Source organism: Equus przewalskii, chromosome 11, assembly GCF_037783145.1.
Source record: "Equus przewalskii isolate Varuska chromosome 11, EquPr2, whole genome shotgun sequence".
Classification (NCBI taxonomy): Eukaryota; Metazoa; Chordata; class Mammalia; order Perissodactyla; family Equidae; genus Equus; species Equus przewalskii.
In genome coordinates this window covers 9,448,074-9,468,749 of record NC_091841.1, presented here as the reverse complement: position 1 = coordinate 9,468,749, position 20,676 = coordinate 9,448,074, and the positions used below count along the sequence as shown (strand labels likewise).

The following is a 20,676-nucleotide window of genomic DNA, read 5'->3' as shown; positions in this document are numbered from 1 at the left end:
CTAGACATTGTGCTGAGTTTTACTGAGATAATCTTACTGAATCTTCACAACCACCGTGAGTATTAAATTTATCGCCCCCAGTTTACAGATAGTGGAAGAGGCACAGAGAGGCAAGCAGCTGGCCCACGGCCACACAGCTAGGAAGTGGTCGGGGAGAGTGGAGCTCAGGCCCAGCAGGGGCTCTGCCCGTAGACACTGCCCTCCCCTCTCCGCTCCCATCCACGCGGGACCCCAGGGCACTGGGCCCCCAAGGCCGCCCCACCTGCTCTGGGATGGTCTGTGACGACGGCGGGCTTCTTGTCTGTCCCCTGCCCTCAGGGCCATGTGGGGTGGGGGTGCTTACCTTGCCCATGTTTAGGTAGAAGAGGACCCCGGCCGTCACCTGGGCGATGAAGATCAGCAGGAGGAAGGTGATATACTGGGGGCACAGAGCAGGTGCAGGGTCAGCGGCGGGTCCCCCAGCAGGTGCAGGGCCCCCTCCCTCCGGGAGACGCTCCCACCCCGCCTGGGCCAGGGCGGCGCTCAGGCCCGGGGCAGGGGCCGGGCGGACTCACCAGCCCCAGCAGGCAGCGGACCTCCCGGATGGCGCCGATGCAGCCCAGGAAGCCCATGAGCATGGTGACGGCACCCACGGTGATGAAGACGTAGGCGCCCACCTTGAGCGAGCTGGACGAGGTCTCTGCGGAGGGAGAGAGGAGGGCGTGTGCTCAGCCGCTGTCCCGCCCCCATCATGCACGACATCAGGGGCAGGGCCCGGGCTCGGACCCCTCTGCATCCCCTCCTTGGAGCGGGAGCCCTGGGGTCAGCCCCGCACAAGGGACCAGGGAGGCCGCTTCCGAAGGGCCTCCCCGACGTCCCCCCACCCATCTCTCCTGACCCCGTCCCTGCCCTCGTTTCTCTCGTTAGCACCGGACAGGATTGAACAAGATACTTCTTCCTGATTCTCCTTGCCCGTCGTCTGCCGCCCCCACGAGAACGTAAGCTGGACGAGGGCGGGCCTTTGGTCCCTGCTGGAGCCCCAGCCCCCAGAACAGGGTCCGGCACAGTGAAGTGCGGCGAGTATCTGCTCAACCGCGAACCCTGGGCTGGCGGGTCCTGTGGCCGCAGCCACGACAGGCTCCCCCCCACTTGTCCCTGTAACAGGCGAGGGCTCCCCACAGCCTCTCCAACTCTGACAGGGCGCTGCCTGGGAGGCACCAGCGCCACCATTGCACAGATGGGGAAACTGAGGCTCAGCGAGGCACGCGGGCAAGGGCCAGAGCTGGGGTTTGGAAACACGGAGCTCCAGGCCCCGCTCTTCCCACTGATGCTCGGGGGCACACGTGTTGACACAGGCATGACATCTCTTCGCTGATTCAGCCGAGAAATCTTTACCAAGTGCCCACTGGGTGCTGGACACCGTGCCAACTGCTGGGGACCCAGAAGTCAGATGGATGAGGCCCCCACGCCAGGAGCTGACATTCAGTGGGGTGGGGTGGGGACAATAAATAAACAACGAGGGTCTTGTGGTGTGGGAAGGGCCACAAAGATACTGAACGCATGGGGCCAGCCCGGTGGCACAGTGGTTAAGTTTGCACACTCCACTTCGGAGGCCCGGGGTTCACCGGTTCAGATCCCGGGTGTGGACACGGCACCGCTTGGCAAGCCATGCTGTGGTAGGCGTGCCACATATAAAGTAGAGGAAAATGGGCACGGATGTTAGCTCAGGGCCAGTCTTCCTCAGCAAAAAGAGGAGGATTGTCAGCAATGTTAGCTCAGGGCTAATCTTCCTCAAAAAAAAGATACTGCAGCTGCGAGTGTAGAGAGGTGTGGGGTGGGGACGGGCTGGGGGGTGGGGAAGGCTGTCCTGAGCAGGGACATCTGAGCTGAGATGAGAACGGGGAAGTCAGCCAAGTGCAGACGGAGGGAAAAGCATCCCAGGCAATGGGAACAGCAGGTGCAAAAGCCTGAGGAGGAGAGCGCGTGAAGCTTGGTGTGTCTGAAGAACAGAAGAAGGCGAGGAAACATGGACCAGCAAGAGGGGTGGGGGTGGTCCACAGGCTCATGCTGGAGAGACCCTCTTCAGGGCCACAGGCCAACAGAGCCCCGGGCAGGTGGGGTCAGCCGTTCCATCAGGGCAGCTGACCAGCATCTCCTGAGAAGCCCGACAGAGGACACAGGGCACGCTCACGCCCCAGGACTGTCAGAGCTGGGCTGGAGGATGCGTGCTCTCGGGCGGCAGCCTGGGGTGCTGTATCCAGAAGGCGGAGAGCAGCGGGGCGCATCCGCGGGTCAGAGCGCCTCTTAGGGACGCAGATCCCAGGCCTGTCACAGCCCAGCAGACGTCCTGGGAGCCCGCCTGGTCTACAGCTTCAACGTGCTCCCCATGGACCCGGGCACGGTCGGCTCTGACCAGCTGGCTGTCAGCAGGGAGAACACAGGCTGGCTCCCGGGGTGGGGGGGAGGGGGCGTGGGGAGAGGACCCCCACCTGGGCCACCGAGGGGGCGTTAGCGTCCTGCAGGAGTAAGCACAAAGCTGGAGAGCGGGCGGCGGGAAGGCTGATGCCGTCCACTTCCTGCTCACACACAGAATGTTCTGGAGCTCGGAAGAGCCCTGGCCAGCCCCTCGTCCCCTCAGGGTGCCAGGGCAGGGCTGCCTCCGCCCAGCTCCTCACAGGAGCCCCCCGGGAGGCCGGGGAGAGCCCTCCTAGGGCGAGTTGGGGGCTTCCGGGCCTGAGCCACCTTTTCATCGCAGGCCCCCTCTGCCCGGGTCCCAGCAACCAGCAGGGTGGGGCCGCCAGAGTTCCCGGGCGTGGTGCCAGCAAGTCCCCCCAGAACAACGGGACCGGGGGCCCCTGGGAACCCCCGTGCGCCACCCACACAAGGCCCATCATGTGAATCCCCCCCTTCACTTCCAGAACAGCGACAGGCTGCACGGACATCCTGACCCGACCCCAAGGTCCTGGGGTCCAGAGAGGCTGCCAGGCCGCCCGGAACCCAGCAGGCCAGGCCCAGGGCTGAGCCCCCAGCGCAGACCCCTCCCCTGAGGCCGGCGAACTGCGGGGCCTCAGCTTCTCAGCACATCTCCTGTCCTCGTAGGGTCTCAGAGGCCCGATCCTGACTTAGGAAGGGGCCACCTGAGCATCCGGGGGAGCCCATCCTCTGTGCATGGCACAGGCAGCTTCCTGGTCTGACTGGCGGGTTCCAGCCGAGGGTGGGGGGAGGGGAGGAAGCGGCCCAAACAGAAGGGACCAGAGGAAGTGGGTTCTGACCCCAGCTCCGCTGCTGACAGGCTCCGACCCCGGACCAGCCCTTCTGGGCTTTATTTCTTTCTCCGTAAAAGGGAAGAAAGTCCTCCTTCTTAGCGACATTATGAGGAGTCAATGGTGTCACAAACTCCTTTAACGGTCACTTATGTAGGGTTCACTCTTCACTAGAAGCTTTTCCAAACTCCTTTCACATGTTAACGCATTTAATTTCTCGTAATACCCTCATGAGGTGCCTTCTATTATATTCCCCTTTTATGGATAAAGAGGCACAGAGAGGTGAAGGAACTTGCTCAGGGTCACACAGCCAGCAGGTAGCAGAGCCAGGATGGGAACCTCGGCAGGGTGTGCTCTGAACCACTGTGCCCGCTTCCTCTTGTTAAGGCAGGAACACGTGGCTGGCCACAGAACCCTGCGCTCCATGGATTGGGGGTCTGGGGGCTCAGGAGCTCTGCCACCGGGTTCATAGCCCAGCTCGCCACGTTCTAGCTGTGTGCCCTTGGACAAGTTACTTCCCCGGCCTGTGCTTCCGTTTCCTCCGTTTTACAGTGGGCATGGTGCTGCCTGGCTCCCCGGACTGACAGCGAGGACTCACTTAGGAAAGGGGGGAGCTCGGCACATCGTAGGTCAGGAGCCCCGGGCCCCAGCTCCGACCTCAATTGCTGTGTGATTCTCAGGGAGCCTTTGTCCCCTCTCTGCACCTCTAGCGACGGGCTAGCAGATTGGTGCTTCTGAACCTGGCAGCCCGGGAAGCCTTTCAAAAACCATAACGTTCCCAGCCCCCACTGGCACGGAGGGAGGCAGATCCATCAGGGTGGGGCCCGGGTCCTGGGGTTTGTAAAAACTCTCCGGGTGCAGCTTGGTGCCTTTTGAGTCTGGCCAGATCCTCAGATTCTCAGATCTGACAGGGAGGAGGTGGGAGGAGCAGCCGGCAGCCCCCAGCACCCCGGGCAGGGGGCAGAGGGCAGAGGGCAGAGGGCAGATGGCGGGCTGGGCCTCGAGACTTTGCCCCGTGGCACAGCGCCCGGTGGGTGTGTGCCGGCCCAGGAAGCAGCAAGCCTGGGCCTGGTCAGGGCTGAGGAGGACGCGTCCCCTGTTGGGAGGGTGTGGGGAGCCTGGGCACCTGGCTGAGGCAGGAAGCCCGCACCCCAGCCCAGGATGGGGGAGCAGTGCACGGCCCCAGGACGGAAGCAGGCCTGGCAGCCCCGGGCCGCCCCGGACGCGGCTAGAGGGGATCATCCTTGCCTCCCTTTGCTGCTGAGGGCAGGCCTAGCCCCCTGGGAACACAGTGACGGATGTGGCCCTGCATCACCCCTCCTAGCCTGGTTCCGTTTTATTCAAATCGAGCAGCTGTTGTGGGCCTAAGTCCAAACCCGCTGCCCTGGGCAGCTGCTGGGAGGGAAGTGAGCTGCGGGCACACTCGCCGAGAGCACCTCCCTCCCACTCGGGCAGCCTCGAGAGTCCGTGCAGCAAGCCTGGCGGGCTTCCTGGAGGAGAGTGTGAGTAGACCCAGAAGGGCTCTTACCATCTGGGGAGGGGTGCCTTGGGCTTCTTTCCTCCTGCTTCTAAAGAGAGACAGAAGGGGCCTCCGCACTGTGGCTCACCCCCAACGTGCAGCATTTCAGACCAACGCTCTCAGAGTTCCAGTCCTGCACCTATCACTCAGCAGCTGTGTAAACTTGAGCCAGGGCCCTAACTTCTCTGAGCCTCGCGCCTTCATTTGTAAGGCGGGACTAGCACAGCTCCTACCTCGCAGGGCTGTTGCAGGATTAAAGACAATTTACACGGGCAAGATGCTCGGCCCCTGGCCTGGCGCGGAGTGAGCACGAACCATTGATCATGGTGCCTTCCTCATCAGCGCATGTGCCCGACCCGCCTTGCCGGTGCCAGGCGCATAGTAGGCACTTCACCGACGCCTGCTGGTCTGTCGCTCCTGGCCCTGTCTCACAACCCTCTGAACTGGGGCGGAGAGGGAGCATTGCCCACATTTTGCCGAACAGCCAAATGGAAGGCCGAGAACGTACAGAGGCTTTCTCACGGTCAGGGCTGAGGGAAGGGCCAGGGTGGGGAATAGCCCTCCCTCACCCCAGGGTTCTCCAGACAACAGCAGCTTTGTCCGGGGAGCGAGAGTAAATTCCTTCCAGAAACCCCTGTCGCAGGGCCCATGGCGGAGCGGTCAGCAGCAGGCCCCGGGCAAGGCCCTGTGGTCAGCGGGGAGAGCAGCCAGCAGGGGCCACAGCAACAGTGCGAGCAGCCGTGCCTGCTGCCCCGGCCAGGAGGGAGCGGGGAGAGGGGTCCTTACGCAGGACAGAGATGAAGCTGCTCCTGTCGGCCAGGACCCACACGCCGAAGCCCAGGATCATGGCGCCCAGGATCTGGAAGGAGAAGGGGCAGTTAGCAGGGCCTGGGAGCAGGGGGTGGGGGAGCCCCGCCAAGCCACCCCTGCAGTCCAGGCCAGGGGGACACGGGGAGCCACCTGCATCCTTGCCCAGCCCATGTCAGGGTGACCTCAGGCCCCAAACCGCAGCCCTGGCACCCCAGATCCAGACAGTGTGGGGAGCCCCTGCCGCCCGTCTCCCCACCCCATGCCCATGCGTGGTCAACTGAGCCTTCCAGCTTTGAGGGGTGCAGCCCCCTGGCGGTGTACCCTCCTGCTTCATCCCCTGGCCCTTTCCCGTGTCACCCCTCCACTCCAGCCCAGCACAGGGGCCGGAGCCTCCCCAACAGACTGGAGAAGACCCTTCAAGGACTGAACATCAAAGCCACTGGCCCTGAGACTCGGCCGCCAGGCCTCGGTCTGCAGGAGCGTTTCCGGCAGGAGCTAAGGGCCACCCCAGCTGTGGCAGCCACCATGGGCCCCTCGACAGCTGCTCCCGCTGGGTTAACTCTGCCACGTGTGTCTCCCCAGCTGGGTAGTGAGCTCCCTGTGGGCAGGGCGGGGCTGCATGCAGCTCTGCATCCCCGGGTGCCTGTAGCCCCAGGAGCCGAGGGCTCAGGGACTGAAGGAGCACGAGGACGAGCTGTGAAGGCAGGAGCAGAAGGTGGGGGATGCACGAACACAGGGGGCCGGGGCAGGCCCAGGCCCAGGGACTCCCTCCTCCCTCCCCAGGTGGACCCCCAGCCAGGATCCACGGTCTTACCACGCCGGCCGAGGCCAGGAAGTGCTTGCAGTCTGGGCAAAAGCACAGGCTCCCTCGGGTGGGGCCCCTGCATCCCCCCCAAGGTCAGCCTTTGCCTGGGGCTTAGCCTGGGCCCACTGGGGAGTAACCCACCCTGAGAGTCCCAGCATGTCACCGCCCGCCTCACTGCCAGCCCCGGGTCCCCACCTTGGCCCCCAGCCCATCATCTCGGGTGCGAGGCCAGCAGGGGCGGACAAAGCCCTCAGGCAGGGTGAGCCCCAGCCCAGGGCCTGCCAGGCTGGCTCTGCCGTCCTTACAGCGCTGGGACCCGAGTCAGACGAATGGGGCACTTGCCTCGGGTGCGAAAACTCAGGGGACCCCGAAACCCTCAGTAACCAAGATAAACAAGAGTTTCCAGCAACTCTTTTTAAAAAACCAAAATGAATGGAAAAAATCCATGATGAACAAAATATCAAACTTTTAAATAAGGACAGGATGGGTTTTACTGTTTTTTCCTCTGGAAGAGGAGCGGAGCCCCGACACAGCGGGTACTGTGTCTCCTTCAGAAGGGACGGCCTCACTCCCTGACCCTGGTCCCAGTGCCCAGAGGGACAGCAGAGACGACCACAAATGGGGAGGCGAGATGGCCACCCTCCCCTGGTCCCCTGTCTTCCAGCCGCTCACTTGTCCTCTCCTCTCTCCTTTCACATGGGCCCTGTTATTGTCCTCATTGTACAGATGGGGAAACTGAGGCCCTGACGCCGCACAAGGTTACCCAATTCCCCATCAGGGGCTCAAAGCGCAGAGTGACTGTTGATCGGGGCTGGACAGAGGCACACCGGCCACAGGGCTACTTGGGTTGGCCTGGGCTTGGGCCTGGAGAGCTGGTCTCTGGCGACAGGAAGGCTACTGAGATGCCGGGGAGGGGAGGGCCCACCGTCAGGTGGGGGCACTCAGACTGTGCAGCTCGCTGGGAGGAAGGGGGGCTTCACAGAACCCAGGAGTCTGGGTCCCAGAGGAGACCCCTGGGCCCCTGCCTGCCGACCCTACAGCTCACAGCACGGCCAGCCAAGGGCCCGTCGTCAGGTCCACGTTCTGCTCCCGTCACCCAGACCCACACGGCAGAGGCCTGGCCCGCTCATCTCCACGCTCGGGGCAGGGCAGCGGGGAGAGGAGCCGCTCCGGAGAGGGAAGGAGAGGCAGGGCAGAAATCCCCTCCGGGCAACCGTCATCCCAAGCAGACCTCAATCCGGGCCTGCCCCGCCAAGCTCCTCGGCTCGCCTCCCGGAGAGGGAAGTCCCTGGCACGGCCCCTCTGGTCCCTCCGTGGGTCTGATGACTGCGAATTGACCGTCAGCTGTGGCCGGACCAGCCACCAGGCCTCGGGTCTGCCAGGAAGAAGGGCCGTGCAGGTGGCCAACCAGAAGAGGGGGAAACACCATGGCACCCCCTTTCCCCGTGAAGCAGGCCTGGGGCGCGGGGCACCTCCCCACATCAAGCACTCTAGCCCTCCAGAATCTCCGGACAGGACTCAGCCAGGAGCTGAGACCCCGCCAGCCAGCGTCCTTCCCCAGGGCAGAGCCGAGAAAAGCTGGCCAGGCCGTCTTCGGGCGGGTCTGGCGTCAGGAGGGAAGGAGGCGAGCACGCACACGTGCACACACGTGCTGGGGCAAGCACACACCGCAGCCCGAGCGATGCTTCCAACCACAGGTCCCGTCACGTAGCCACTTCTCACCGTGCGTCGAACCAGGGCCAGCATCCCTCCGGGAGGCCGCAGGGCTCTGCCCGGCCCCAGCCGGACCCCTCCCCCAGCATCACACAGGACTCCAGGGAGCCGGCTGAGCCCCTGATAATTATCTGCTCTCCCGGGGGCCATGTCCTTCATTCCCAGCCAAACACGAGGGCGGTGTCATCGTCCACTCGAGTAAGTGTTTGACTAGAGCCCACCGCCCCCAGAACGTGAGCCCCATGAGGACAGAAGCCATAATCTTCTGCCAGCGAATGTGTCTCCAGCTCCCAGGACGGGGTCTCAGTACAGAGGTGTCAGGGCAGACACCGCCAAAGGGCGAAGGAGCCGACATGGCCCCCAAACTCCCTCCTGTCCCCTCCCCCTCCCCTAGTGCCCACTCCCCATCCTGATGGGCCATCCTGGGCCCCGGCATGCACGGGGTTGACCCCTGACTCCCCCAGCCCCTGGAGCAGCTGGAAAGAGGCGGGAGGGCCGAGCAGGGCAGCGGGGAGAGGGACAGGAAGGGACTCCTGGGCCCAAACCATCAAGCTTGGTCCCTCTCTCCACAAAGTCTCTCCCCACCCCTCCCACCACACTGGGGGGAGACAGGGTGTCTCTGTCCCGGAACCCCAAGCCCCATCGCCTCCTCGGCTATGGCCTAGATCCCTCTCACGAATCCCCAGGATGCCCAGAGACAGAAAGACAGTGCTCCGACCCCCGGCCAGGCCGAGACCCAGGAGCCACGGGTCCTGCTGGGAAGGCCTGGCTCTGGCTGCGTGGGAGGAGCTTTCCAGAGGCCTGGCGGGCCGGGAGGGAAGTGATCACCAAGCTGGGGAGGCCCGGGTGCCCAGGCCCTGCCCAGGATGGCTTCCGGGCCTGCCTGTCCCCCCAGCGGAGGGCCAGAGTCACAGTGGGGCTCAGCACTGCCCTCGAGGAGGGGCTGGGACTGGAGTCAGGGTGGACGACCAGCAGGGCCGGCGGCATTACGGCTGTCCTCGTGCATGTGCGTGTGCACGTGTGCGTGTGCGCATGTGCGTGCTTGCGTGTGCCAGGAACACCCTGGTGAGGATGTGTGTGTCGGGTTAAAGTCATAAGGGGGAATTTACAATGGTTCTTTATTTTCCCAACTTCCCACAATCCTATGTCACTTGTCATGTAAAATATTTTCCCCCACAAGTAATTCACGTCTATTGTAAAAAATCTGGGAAATGCAGAGAAGCATAAAGAACAAAACCAAAATCCCCAGGAGTCCCAACATTAACATGCAGAGGCATTTTCTTCTCCTCTCAAAAATATTCATGTGTGTGTACGAGTTTTGAAAATAAAATTGGACCATAACAAACACCCTATTGTGGAACCCGATCTTTTAACAACGTAGGGTGACCCAGCAACACGGGGAGGACACGGCGCCCAACACTTGGGACCATGAGGGCCCTCACTCCATCACACACCCACTCCCCCACACACACCCCACCATCCTGCCAGCTCCCAGGCAGGAGGAGTGAGTCGGTGCCAGCCCAGAGAGGAACATCGAGCCCCCAGGAAAACCAGCTCCAGATGTGCGCAGAGCTGCCCTCTTGGCGGCCCCCTGGCTCAGGGACCTGGCGAGGCCTGCCAGGGTGGGTGCGGGAAGGGGGCGTGGGTCCCCCTCTAGGGCAGAGCCCATCCTCTCTCGCCCCGCTCTGGGATCTCGGAGGACAGCCCCCACAATGGGGGTGGAGTGCAGTGGGGATAGCCGAGCCCTGGAACAGGAACAGGCAAGTTTTTTCAGGGGGTGCAGGAGGGTGGGGGGGTCAGGACCGGACAAGACAGATCCCAGAGGCTCCTCCCAGCAACTCCCCACTGATGAGTCAGGGGAAGCCCAGGGGGGTCGTCTCCCCCCACGCCCACATCCAGCCCTGATGGGCCTGGGCCTCGGTGCCCCAGGAGAGGGCAAGGCTGAGAGCGGAGCCCAGGGGTCCCCCACAGAGCCACTGGGAACTCAGGGAATCTCCTTGCTGCCCCCAGCCGGTTCCCTTGGGAATGGTCTATCCTCAGCCCCCACGCCATGCCCCGCTGCCGTCCCCAGGCCTGGTCTCTGGAGGGTCAGGCTGGGATGTCCCAGGAGGAGAGAGTCTGTTGTTGGCGATGAGGACGGCGGTGGCCATACTTACAAAAAAGAGCAAGTTGAAGAGGAAGAGGAAGTATTTGGTAATTTTGATACAGGCTGACGCCATCCTGCTGGGCCTGGAGCTCCCTGGGGAGAAGAGAGAAGGCAGGTAGGTCAGAGGAGGGCGGGAGGGGGCCAGGGCAGGGGAGGAGAGGCAACCAAGGCTGGCGGGCACCCGACACCTGCTGGCCCCACACCCTCCCAGCTCACCTGCACAACCCCATGAGGTCGGTACTAACGTGAGGTCCCATTTTACAACACCCTGAGGCCCAGAGAGGTTAGACGCCTGGCCCAAGGCCACACAGCTAGGAAGTGCGGTCCTCCGGGCAGGCTTGGCTGCTTGATGCTCAGTAGTTAGGGTCTGGGTCAGCCACTCCACCGGGGCGGGGCCTGGAGTGACATTACACAGAAGACCCTCAGGCTCTGTAACTTGCCTAGATGGATGCTGGCCGAAACTGGGAGCCTGTCATCATCTCAGGAGCTGTCCCTCCTGCGTGTGTGGTTCTGAACAAAATTGGGCTCGTGCTGTCCAGAGCGATTTGCAGCATCATTCTACAATCTACAGTCTCTGTGTGCTGAGAGGATGCTCTTCCACGACACAATCTGACATGTTGACAAGAATCCACACTACTGCTCAGCACTCATTAACGTTTGGGGGGGGTCACAGACTCCCCCGGAAAACCCATGTATAGGTAGCATTTTGCAAATAATCTCTGGGGGTTCATAGACCCCAGGAAGCCATCCAGGAGCCCCCCCAAGGCCCCCAGGTTCAAGTGGTATATAGATATACCACGAAGCATTGACTAGGTACTCTGAGATCGGACACACAGGTTGTTTCTCATTTTCAGTCGCCCTGGGGGACACACCTGTGCTTCTGAAACGACTCAAACGGTGCTCCAGCACTCTGGCCGTGTCCCTCCACACCCAGGGAGCCCAGGCCAGGCAGGACTCAGGGAGCAAGCGGGAAGCTGGAAGCTGGCTGCCCTCACCCCCTCCCAGCAGCCAGACAACCCAGGAATGACAGTGGCCAGCCCTCAGCCCCCGTGGGGTCGTGGGAGCCAGCATGGGGCAGCTGGGGCCAGGACAGCTGGCCTGGGACAGCTGCACGGGCAGAGCTGGGCTCAGGGGTGGGAAGCAGGCACAGCCCCAGCCGTGTTCCCACTGCCCTCTGGGGAGGACGGAGCAGAGGGAACGGAAGGCCGGGCCGTGGGCTGCCCCCTCCTCGTGCAAGTGTGAAAGGAGCCCTCCGTGTTGTGAACCCCCCCGTCCATCTGGAGGCCGCTCAGCCTTCTCGGGACACAACCATCCTAACAGTGCATAACAATCCATAACAGCCCAGCTTCCACTTTCTGCATCTCCAGTGACGGGGGTGGGGGGCTGGGGAGGGCTCGCCACCTCCCAGGGGCCCTGCTCAGTTCTCTGACATCACTGCTAGACAAAGCTTTCTTTCGCTGCCTTTCTGTGGGTCAGATTTGGGCACGACAGGAAGCAAAGCCATCCAGAGAAGGAAAAGGCTGCCCGGGCGACAGTGAGCGCCCCGTCACAGGTGGCATGGAAGTGAAGTCTGACAAAGACTTGCGGGGGATTCAAGTGCTACCTGGGGAGACAACACTGAAAGGCTCCTCTCGTCTATCAGGGTCCCAGGCCCAGGTCTGAGGACGCAGGGACAGCAGTGACACAGGACCCAGGGACATCGGGCTCCCCCAGACACAGAGGTGAGAAGACAGGGCACCCCGGTGCCAGGAGTCCAGCGATCTGAGCTCCAGAGCCAGCCAGGCCGAGTGAGGCCGGCGGGGGAGGACCTCATGAAGGGGAGCTATTGTCCCCTTTGTCCCCTCCCAGCGCAGCGCCTGACCAACCGCAGGCGCTTCATCAACTTCATCAACTGTGCTGAGCAAAACAGCAGAGCGGGAAGGTTCTCTGGGGGAGGCAGGCAAGCCTCCTTCCCCCACAAACCCACTGGCTCTCCCCCCAGGAAACACGGGACACTGTGGGGCTGGCCTGCTCGGGTCCTCTGCAGCCTCTGGCAAAGCCACCCCTTCCCCAGCACCTCGCTGCCCACACTCCAGCTGCCTCCTGTGAGCACCGTGGCTGCTGCGGGCTTGTGCAATTGGAGAAGTCCGTTAGCAACCACGGCCGGCCCTCGCGGTTGCACAGTTCTAGAAATTCCAGGAAGACGGTTTCCACACTTACCGGCTCCCGCAGTGTCTGCTCGGGCTGGGTCTCCAGGGCAGCCTCGCAGGCTTGGGAGGTTCAGAAAGGGGCAGCTTTTAGACAAGAGTAAACACCGGGCCTGCCCAGTTGGAAGGAGTGGCTGCCTGTGAATGGCCCCGACTCCGGGCGGCCGTTGGCGTCTGTCATCCCCTTATCCTCATCATCAGCCAGGAAGGGGAGGAGGGTGTTCCTATCCCTGGAGCTGAGGCTCAGAGAGGTGAAGCAACTTGCCCAAGTCACACAGCTCGTGAGCAGTGGTAGCTCCAGAGCCCGAGATCTTTCCACTCGGAAGTGAGGTCATCCGGGGACTAACTACAACTTTACGGAGAGATCTCTGGGGGCAGCTGGGATTCTGTTGTCTCATCAGGTGGTGAGTAGCAAGGTGACACCTCAAAGGAGCTCTGGCTCGGCGGGCAAGAAAGAGCTGAGGTTGCCAGGCTGATATCCCTGGCGCTCCAGACCCTGGGCACCCTCGCTGGTCTCTTGGTCACTCACACAAGTGTGCAAGGCCTTGGGCAAAGCCCTGCAGTGTCCTCTGAGCAAACTAAGGCCCAGGGGCGAAGGAGCTCGCCCAAAGTCACCAGGATGTGGACCAGCAAGGACAGAACCCAGGCGGCCTCGCCCTTGGGCCACCCCACTCTCTCCAGGAGGCAGCTGGGTGGCTTCAGATGCTGGAGCAGGAGCCAGGCAGCCCCACGACTGGCAGGCAGCTTGGTCAATCAGGATGGGACCTGAGAACTGCCTAAGGGAGGAGAAGATGCGGAGAGCTGGAGCCTGGGGCAGGCGGCCCGTGGGCATGTTGGCCCAGATCCTGGACCCTGAGGCATTCCCCAGGGAGCCCACAACCACCACCCAGCCTTGAGGAGACCCCGAGTTGGATTCAGAGGGCCTGGGGTTATGTTCCAGCTCTGCTCTCCCACGTTGAGGGGTCTGACCCCAGTGTCCTCCTCCACGAGACGGGAATAAGGGCCAGTGCGGGGCAGGGGTTGGCCAGCTGGGGCCTGTGGATCAGGTTCAACCCATTGCCTGGTTTTATACAGCTTGAGAGCTAAGAGAAGATTTTACACTTTTAAGTAGAAAGAAATAAAAAGAAGAATATTCCATAACACCCGAAATTCAAATTTCAGCGTCCATAAATAAAGGTGTACTGGCACACAGCCACGCCGCGAGATGACGTGTTGTCCGCGGCACAGCGGGGCAGCTGCGACAGAGACCGTCTGGCCCACACACCCAGAACATCCCTGTCTGACCTTTTATGGGAAAAGCTTGCCAGCCCCCAGCCTAGGAGATCACACAATGTGCACGCCAGTGTGAGAGGCAGTGAGGGTCAGGGACGCCCTTAGCTTGGGGTCTCGGGGAGAGCGAGCTGGGTGGCAGGAGTCGAACGTCAGGAACTGGACCGTTGGGAGAGAGAAGATGCAGGATCCCTGGACAAGGATGCAAGAACTGGCTGTCGACACATGGCCACGGGGAAGGGATTACGGGGCCTCGCAGTCCTCAGCTCCACGGTGAGGGTCCTAAGGGGACCCACCGTTACAGAGAGAGTGAGGTCAGCGCCCGCAGGCAGGGCTCCGTGAGCGGGCGCTGGGCAGCATCAGTACTCGTGGAAGAAGAAAGGGCGAGCGTTTCATTCGCAGATGAAATTAAGCACAAAGGACGCCTCCCAACGTTACGCTCTCTCGCACACACTTCCTGGGAGAGCCCTGCAGGGTCTGCCTTTGCTTTCCTACGATGGCGGAGGGTGTGTTAACAGCCACAGAACAGGGGAAGGAGATGCAAGCACATCTTATCAGAAACTTCCAGAACATTCACTGACGGCTGTGTGGGCACCAGGGCGGGGTGCTGATTTTATGTTAGACTTACTAGCAGGTAAATTGGCCATTTCTAAGAAACTACAATTTAAATTGCCCAAATACATAATTTTATGCCAAATCAGTCTGTGCAACGAAATTACTATACTAATATTTCACTACCTCCTACTCACCCTTCAGGAAGCACCTCAGACAGCGCCTCCTCCAGGAAACCTCCTACTCCAGCCAGGCTGGTCACCACCGCCACCGCCACCCGCTCCCCGCCAACACGCATGCTGGTTAGGGGCACTCCCTCCCTGCTTCCTTCCAGTGGCACTCGACCCTGAAGCCGTTCCCAGAACAGGCTCTGGCATCAGACTGCCTGGGTTTGAACGCAGTTCTATCACTGCCCAGCTGTGTGATCTTGGACAAATGACTTAACCTCTCTGAGCCTCACCTTACTCACCTGTGAAATGAGGAAAATAAAACCTCTTTGCCAGATGTGTCCAGAGATTAAATTAGATAATTTGGGTAAACTGCCGGGCATGTGGTAGGCTGTCAGTAAATGGAGGTGACTATCACAACTCGATGTCGTACACGAATTTTCTATTACTTGTCCATCTCCCCTCTGGACTGTGATGTCTTGAGGGGAAAGACTATGTATTATTTATGAGAACAAAGTAGGCTCCCAGCAAATGTGGCCGAATGAAAGGGTGGATGGAGGGATGGATGGATGAAGGGATGGATGGATGGACGGATGGGTGGAGCGACGGGTGGATGGAGGAATGGATGAGTGGATGAAATGGAGAGATAGAGGGATCGGTAGAGAGAGGGATGGGTGGATGGATGGATGGATGGATGGATGGTTAGACAGATGGTTAGATGAATGGGTGGATGGATGGGTGAATGGATGGGTGGATGGATGGATGGATGGATGGTTAGACAGATGGTTAGATGAATGGGTGGATGGATGGGTGAATGGATGGGTGGATGGATGGATGGAGGAACAGGTGGATGGAGAGGTGGGGGGGGAGGGTCTTCCACATAGAGCACCAGGGCTTTCAAGTGCTCAGCCACCCAAAGGGGGGTCTCAGTCAGCTGAGACTCTATTTTCGGGCCTCTACTGTCCCCACCCAACGAGGGGTGAGGGTCCTGTAAGGTGAGCACCCTCAGCCAGTTCTGAATGCCAGCACCGCTGCCAAGGCTCCCTCACCTCCCCTGGAGGCCCTGGGCACAGGAGGTGGCCCAGGGAGGAGCTGGCGTCTTCCGGGAGCCCCTTCTCTGGGTTGGGCCCTGTGCGTTCACACCTGTAAGGTCGGAGGCTGGCCTGTCCCTCCCCAAGGATGGGGAGGAGCCCTGTGGCCCGATGCTAGAACCCGTATGTCCCCGTCCAGCCTCAGGGCAGAGAGTGATGCAGTGGCGAGGCCCCTCTGGGCCCAGAGACAGAAGGCACGGGCTCAGACTCTGCTCTGACGGGACACGGGGTACGAGGCCTGGCATGGCGACTGCCCTCCCAGGGCTGCCTCCTCACCTGTCTAGTGATGGGGCCAGAGCAGAGCTCTCTGGAGCCGTCCTCAGCAGACGTGACGCACAGTTAAGAACAAAACACTCTGCTGTCACCAAGTCTGGGGAGCACCAGCCCTCCTCCCCGTGAGTCACTGTCCATGAGCCATTAACGTCTCCAAGACGCTGGCAGTAAACACTGCCAACCTAAAACCATTTTCACTTTCTAGCCATTAACACCATGTGGAACGTGTCTTTGGAAATGCCAGGTCAAAGACTCTGGAGGGTCCCCTGGGGGCCGGTCCGCCAGGATCCAGAGGGGAGGTGGCCCTTTGCCCATCGGTTGCCTCAGAGTAAACACTCAGGAGGAACGCTCCCATCTCCGCCTCTCCCGGCCCCAGCCCATGTGTGTCTGCTCCAACCCACCAGCTCTGCCAGCCCCATGCCTCAGCTCCCTGCTATTCACAGGGTCTGCTCCCACCCTCGCCCATCCGTTATCCCCAGCGAGGGAGGGCTCTTTGAGAGATGCAGACCAGATCTCGTCACTCCCCTGCCTGCTGTCCTCTGATGGTGACGGAGCAGACAGGCTAGCTACAAAATCCGGGCTCCTATGTGGCCGGCGGGGCCCTGCCTGGTTTGCCCTGGCCCTCCTCTGTCCTCAGCACCTCCCTCCTCCCCACACACACATCCATCTGTCAGGCCGCTCTTTCCTGTGGTTCCAGTACAGCAGGCCCTTGCCCACCAGGGGCCTGCACCTTGCGGTTCGCTGCCAGGAGCTCTGTTCCCCAGAAGCTCCGGTGGCCTCCTTCCCTTCCCGCAAGCCTTGCTCAGAAGGCCGAGTTCCTCCTCCCAGAGGCCTTCCCGGAACACCCCATCTACACAGCGGGCCTCATGTCCAGCTACACATTCGAATCAAAATACACCAATGCCCAGCCTCGGTCCCCATCCCACAAAGCCAGCAGCATCTCTGGGGAGGGGGCTCCCCGCCAGCCCTGACTCGAAGGAGCAAGAGCTCCGACACCTGGGCCTGTCACATGGCCCCTCTCGTGGCAGTGACCTTATTGTGTCACTAGTGGGTGTGGAGCCCCCCCTGAAAATGGGGCTCCTTGCGGGGAGAGGCTGCGTCTGTCTCATTCACCCTGTTTCCCAGAGCCCAGAACAGTGCCGAGTCCGGAGTCCGCACTCGACACGGGTTTGCAGGAAGGAGGACAGGAGGGAGCCTGGAGAGGTCAGGAAAGGCTCCTCAGAGGAGACAGGATGACCAACTTTGATCCTGCCACCAGAGGCTCCTGGCCCTTAGAAATCATCGCTGGCGTGGGGAGGAGGTTGCTGCCCCCGACACTGGACTTTAATCTCCTTTGGGTCAGGAAAGCTGGAGGGGCTGTGAACTCTCTCCCTAGGAAGATGCAGGTGCATGCTTGCATCCCCTTTTGGGGTCACTGACCCAGGAAAGCCCGGAGCTTCTTACTTCCCTCGCCTCCCAGCCATTCAGAGCACTGGTCCCCAATCTTGGCTGCACCCTGGCACTATCCTGGGAGCTCTAAATTACCCTGGGAGCTCTTGCAGGTGCCTGGGCCCCCCTCCCAGAAATCTGATTTAATTGGTCTGGGGTGCAGCCTGGGCATCAGAAATTTTTAAAGCCTTCCAGGGGATTCTAACGTGTTGAGGGTCATGGCCATAGACGCCGTGCCCAGGGTGGCCGCGTCCCTCTGCTCCGAGTGGGATGCAGGCGGGGCCTGGGGGTCCTGGTGCAGCCGGGCCTGACGGGGATAATCTCACAGCAAGCTCCCCGTGTCTCTGCTCCATCCCCCACTTCCTGGAGGCTCCTTCCTCTGGGTCATTTAGCCCAGAGCAATATCCGGGTGCCAGGTGCTGAAGACCTTTGAGATCATTGCCCATCTCAGAGGAGCCAGAGTGACAGTCTGCAGCTCGCGCAGCAAGACTGGGGCTGAGCACGCAGGGGAGGACTGGGAAATCCCTCTTCTGTCTCCACGCGAGGCCCTGTCCCAGCTCAGCGGGCCTTCAGCAGAGAGAGGCGTAAGGAGAACTGGGCTCAGAGTCACACCGATGCCCTGGCTTCCCACCCTGGGCTCTGCCACACACCAGCCACAGACCCTCGGGAAACACTGCAGAGCCGTCTCCCCGTCAGAGAATGCGGATCCTAAAGCTGCCCACCCCACGCAGGTGTGAGGCGAACCACGATCAGGCCAGAGCACAGTAGGGTTTCATCCATGCTGGCACCCCGGCCCATGCCTCCCACTCTCCCCACTTGAAGATGCCAAAGCTGCCAAGTCTGTCCAGCTGTGTGGCCTTGGGCATCACCTCGCCACTGTGCCTCAGCTTTCCCACCTGTAAAATGGAGTTAATAATGGGTTCTGGGGAGGCCCATGCGAGTTAGTCTTTGTCCAGTGTCTGGCACCCATCAAGTGTCAAATAAATGCTATCAATTACGCCGAGGAGAATGACTACGCAGAAATTGTTGGTTACGTGACCAACAGTCGGACGCCCTCCGGGGGGCTGATCCAGCCTCTAAATTTGTGCCCGGCCTGGAGGCCTCCGTGCCACAGGGTGACTCCTGCTGTTCCCGGGCAAGGGGGTGGGTGCTAAGCGGGGCTGGGCTGGGCCGCCCAAGGAGGGAGCCTCTGTCTCTGAGCCTCTGGGCTGTGCCTCAGGGGCCCGCTGGAGGCCTGGAGGTCCAGCCAATTTGGTGAGTCAGACAACTGATCCTGTTGCCGGAGCAGGAAGTGAGGTGAGAGAGCCCTCCTGTGCACGGGCGCTCCACCTGCAAGCTGGTTCTTGGCCACCTGGCTCTCCGGTTTCTGGACTTTGTCCCGACGGCCCGTGAAGAGGCCGGCCACAGGTGGCTGTGTTTGTTTTCAAGAGGACAGATGATGTGTTTCCTGGAACCCCGGCTGACTCCAGGGCATGGCTCTCTGACTTCCGCACTATCTTATTTTTCAATCTCTGGTCTTACCTTTTTCTGTTGTTGTTAAAACAGAAAAGAAACAAACAAAAAAAAAGTAAAAAGCTGTTACTCTGGGCAACAGGGAAATGGGGAGGCCAGAGAACTTGATTGCGATCTCAAGTTTCTTTCAAGACCCAGGTTCCAACGGCAGCTCTGCTCCTGCTAGCTGTGTGACCTCGAGCAAGGGAGTCGCTGACCCTCTCTGGGCCCAGCGTCTCATCTCTAACGTGGGGACACGAGCAGGACGCCCGTCTCACAGGACTGTTGGAGGACTGTGGCAAGGTGTGCAAAGAGCTTCAGGGGCACTGTCACCTGCTCACACACAAGCCAGCAAACCCCACCACCACCACCACCAGCGGCTGGAAGAAACACGTCCAGATCAGCCCCTCCCAGGAACCCCAAGGCCCCTGTTTGTCTCACAGATGCGGAACCGAGGCCCAGCGAGGAACAGCTCCTGCCACACGGCTCCACGAGCCGCTGTGACGGGCTCCCACTCTCCCGAGGGCTTCTCGCCCTGGAGCTGGGACTGACTCCCAGCACTGGGGGAAGGACGCCAGGGTACCAGAGGGACACAGGCCAGCAGCCAGCCCTGGCCAGACTGGGCCAGAGGAGAGACAGAACTTTATAGTGTGCATAATGTCATCCCACTGTCTCTCTTTTGATCTCTATAACACACAGCTTCCCCCTGAGATATTATTATCTCATTTAACAGACGAAGAAATGGAGACTCTGATGCTCAGTGACCTGCCTAAGGCCACACAAGTAAGTGGCTAAGCCACGGTTAAAATTCAGGTCAGACTTGAGACCACAGCTCTCTCCTCCTCACCTGTGGCCTACGTGAACGGGGTGGACGGTGGAGCCCACTGTCCCCACCCTTCTGTGCCTCTGCCTGCTTGCCTGACCCCCACCCCATCCTGCTCTGGCTCCCAGGCCTGAATCTTGGCTTCCTGTCAGGAAGGAAAAGATCAGCCCCACCAATCCCGGCCAGGGTGTTCCTCCAGTGTGGCTGATGAGGCTGACAGATGTGGCCCTTCCCAGCAGGCTTTGCTCTGAGACACAAGCAATGAGACTGGACAGCCTTCAGCATGAAGAAGTGGGCCACTCTAATGGAGGGGCAGCATGAGGATGAACAGACATCCAGAGCCTTCTAGCCTCCCTATCAGGCCCCCAGGCAGCCAAAGATTCAAGTTGAGGCTGAACCATAGCCTCTGACCTCTCCTTCTCATGGCTCCCTTTCTTGACTGTTTCTGGCCTTCGTGGCAGGCTGCTTGGACCCCCAGCAGACTCTGCTCTCTCCCAATGCTGGGGTCTAAGGCGCACACACTCAGATTCACAGTGCCGCAAAGGCCTTGGACGTCACCTCCTTCAGTCCCCATTTCTCAGATGAACAGACTGAGGCCCAGAGAGGACCATGAATAATCCCCACCCTTCCGGGGAAAGTGTGTGTTGAGTGCATGGTCGGAGCAGGAGGGAACTGGTTAGTGCCTCAGTGCCTCCCAACCCGTTTCCTGTCACGATACATGTAGATAAGTACACATATTTGTTTAGCACACTGGGGCGGACAGACAGGACTGAGCCTGATCTCAGGGGACCGGCCCGCGGCTCTGCCCCAAGGGCTGATGAGCTATCTCAACACACTCGTAACCCATTTGGGCACATGGGTTGGGAAGCTCTAAATTAGGAGGATATTTAGGACTGTAGGAGAGGCTATGCAAGAGCCCCAGATTCCAGGGGCCCTAACAAGAGGACCCAGATTCCCAGGTGGGCTCTCAGGAGTCAGCCACCTTCCCAGGACCCCTCCCCAGCCCCACGGTGAGAGGCAGAATAAGGAACCAGGTCGTAGTATGGACTTTGGATTGAGACACCTAATTTCCAATCCCATTCCACAGAGCTGTGTGACCTTTGACAAGCAGCCTACCCACTCTGAGCCTCGGCGTGCTCATCTTTAAAATGGGGATATGAG

At 60.8% G+C, this 20,676-nt stretch overlaps 1 protein-coding gene across 6 annotated transcripts in view; it reads right to left on the bottom strand.

The window, feature by feature from the left end:
• Nucleotides 1-20,676, bottom strand: part of CD82 (CD82 molecule) — a 48,489-nt gene that overhangs the window by 11,161 nt on the left and 16,652 nt on the right. For 4 of the 6 annotated variants that reach the window (XM_070563821.1, XM_070563818.1, XM_070563820.1 and 1 more), the window contains 4 exons: nucleotides 10,246-10,328; nucleotides 5,548-5,620; nucleotides 555-679; nucleotides 344-418 (listed from right to left, as the gene is read on the bottom strand). In XM_070563821.1, coding sequence (XP_070419922.1) covers nucleotides 344-418; nucleotides 555-679; nucleotides 5,548-5,620; nucleotides 10,246-10,308 — 336 coding nt within the window. In that variant the 5' untranslated portion in view covers nucleotides 10,309-10,328. Of the gene's footprint in view, nucleotides 1-343; nucleotides 419-554; nucleotides 680-5,547; nucleotides 5,621-10,245; nucleotides 10,329-12,434; nucleotides 13,198-15,776; nucleotides 15,920-20,676 lie in introns of those variants that run through there. The other 2 variants (XM_070563822.1, XM_070563819.1) reach the window with 2 other exon arrangements.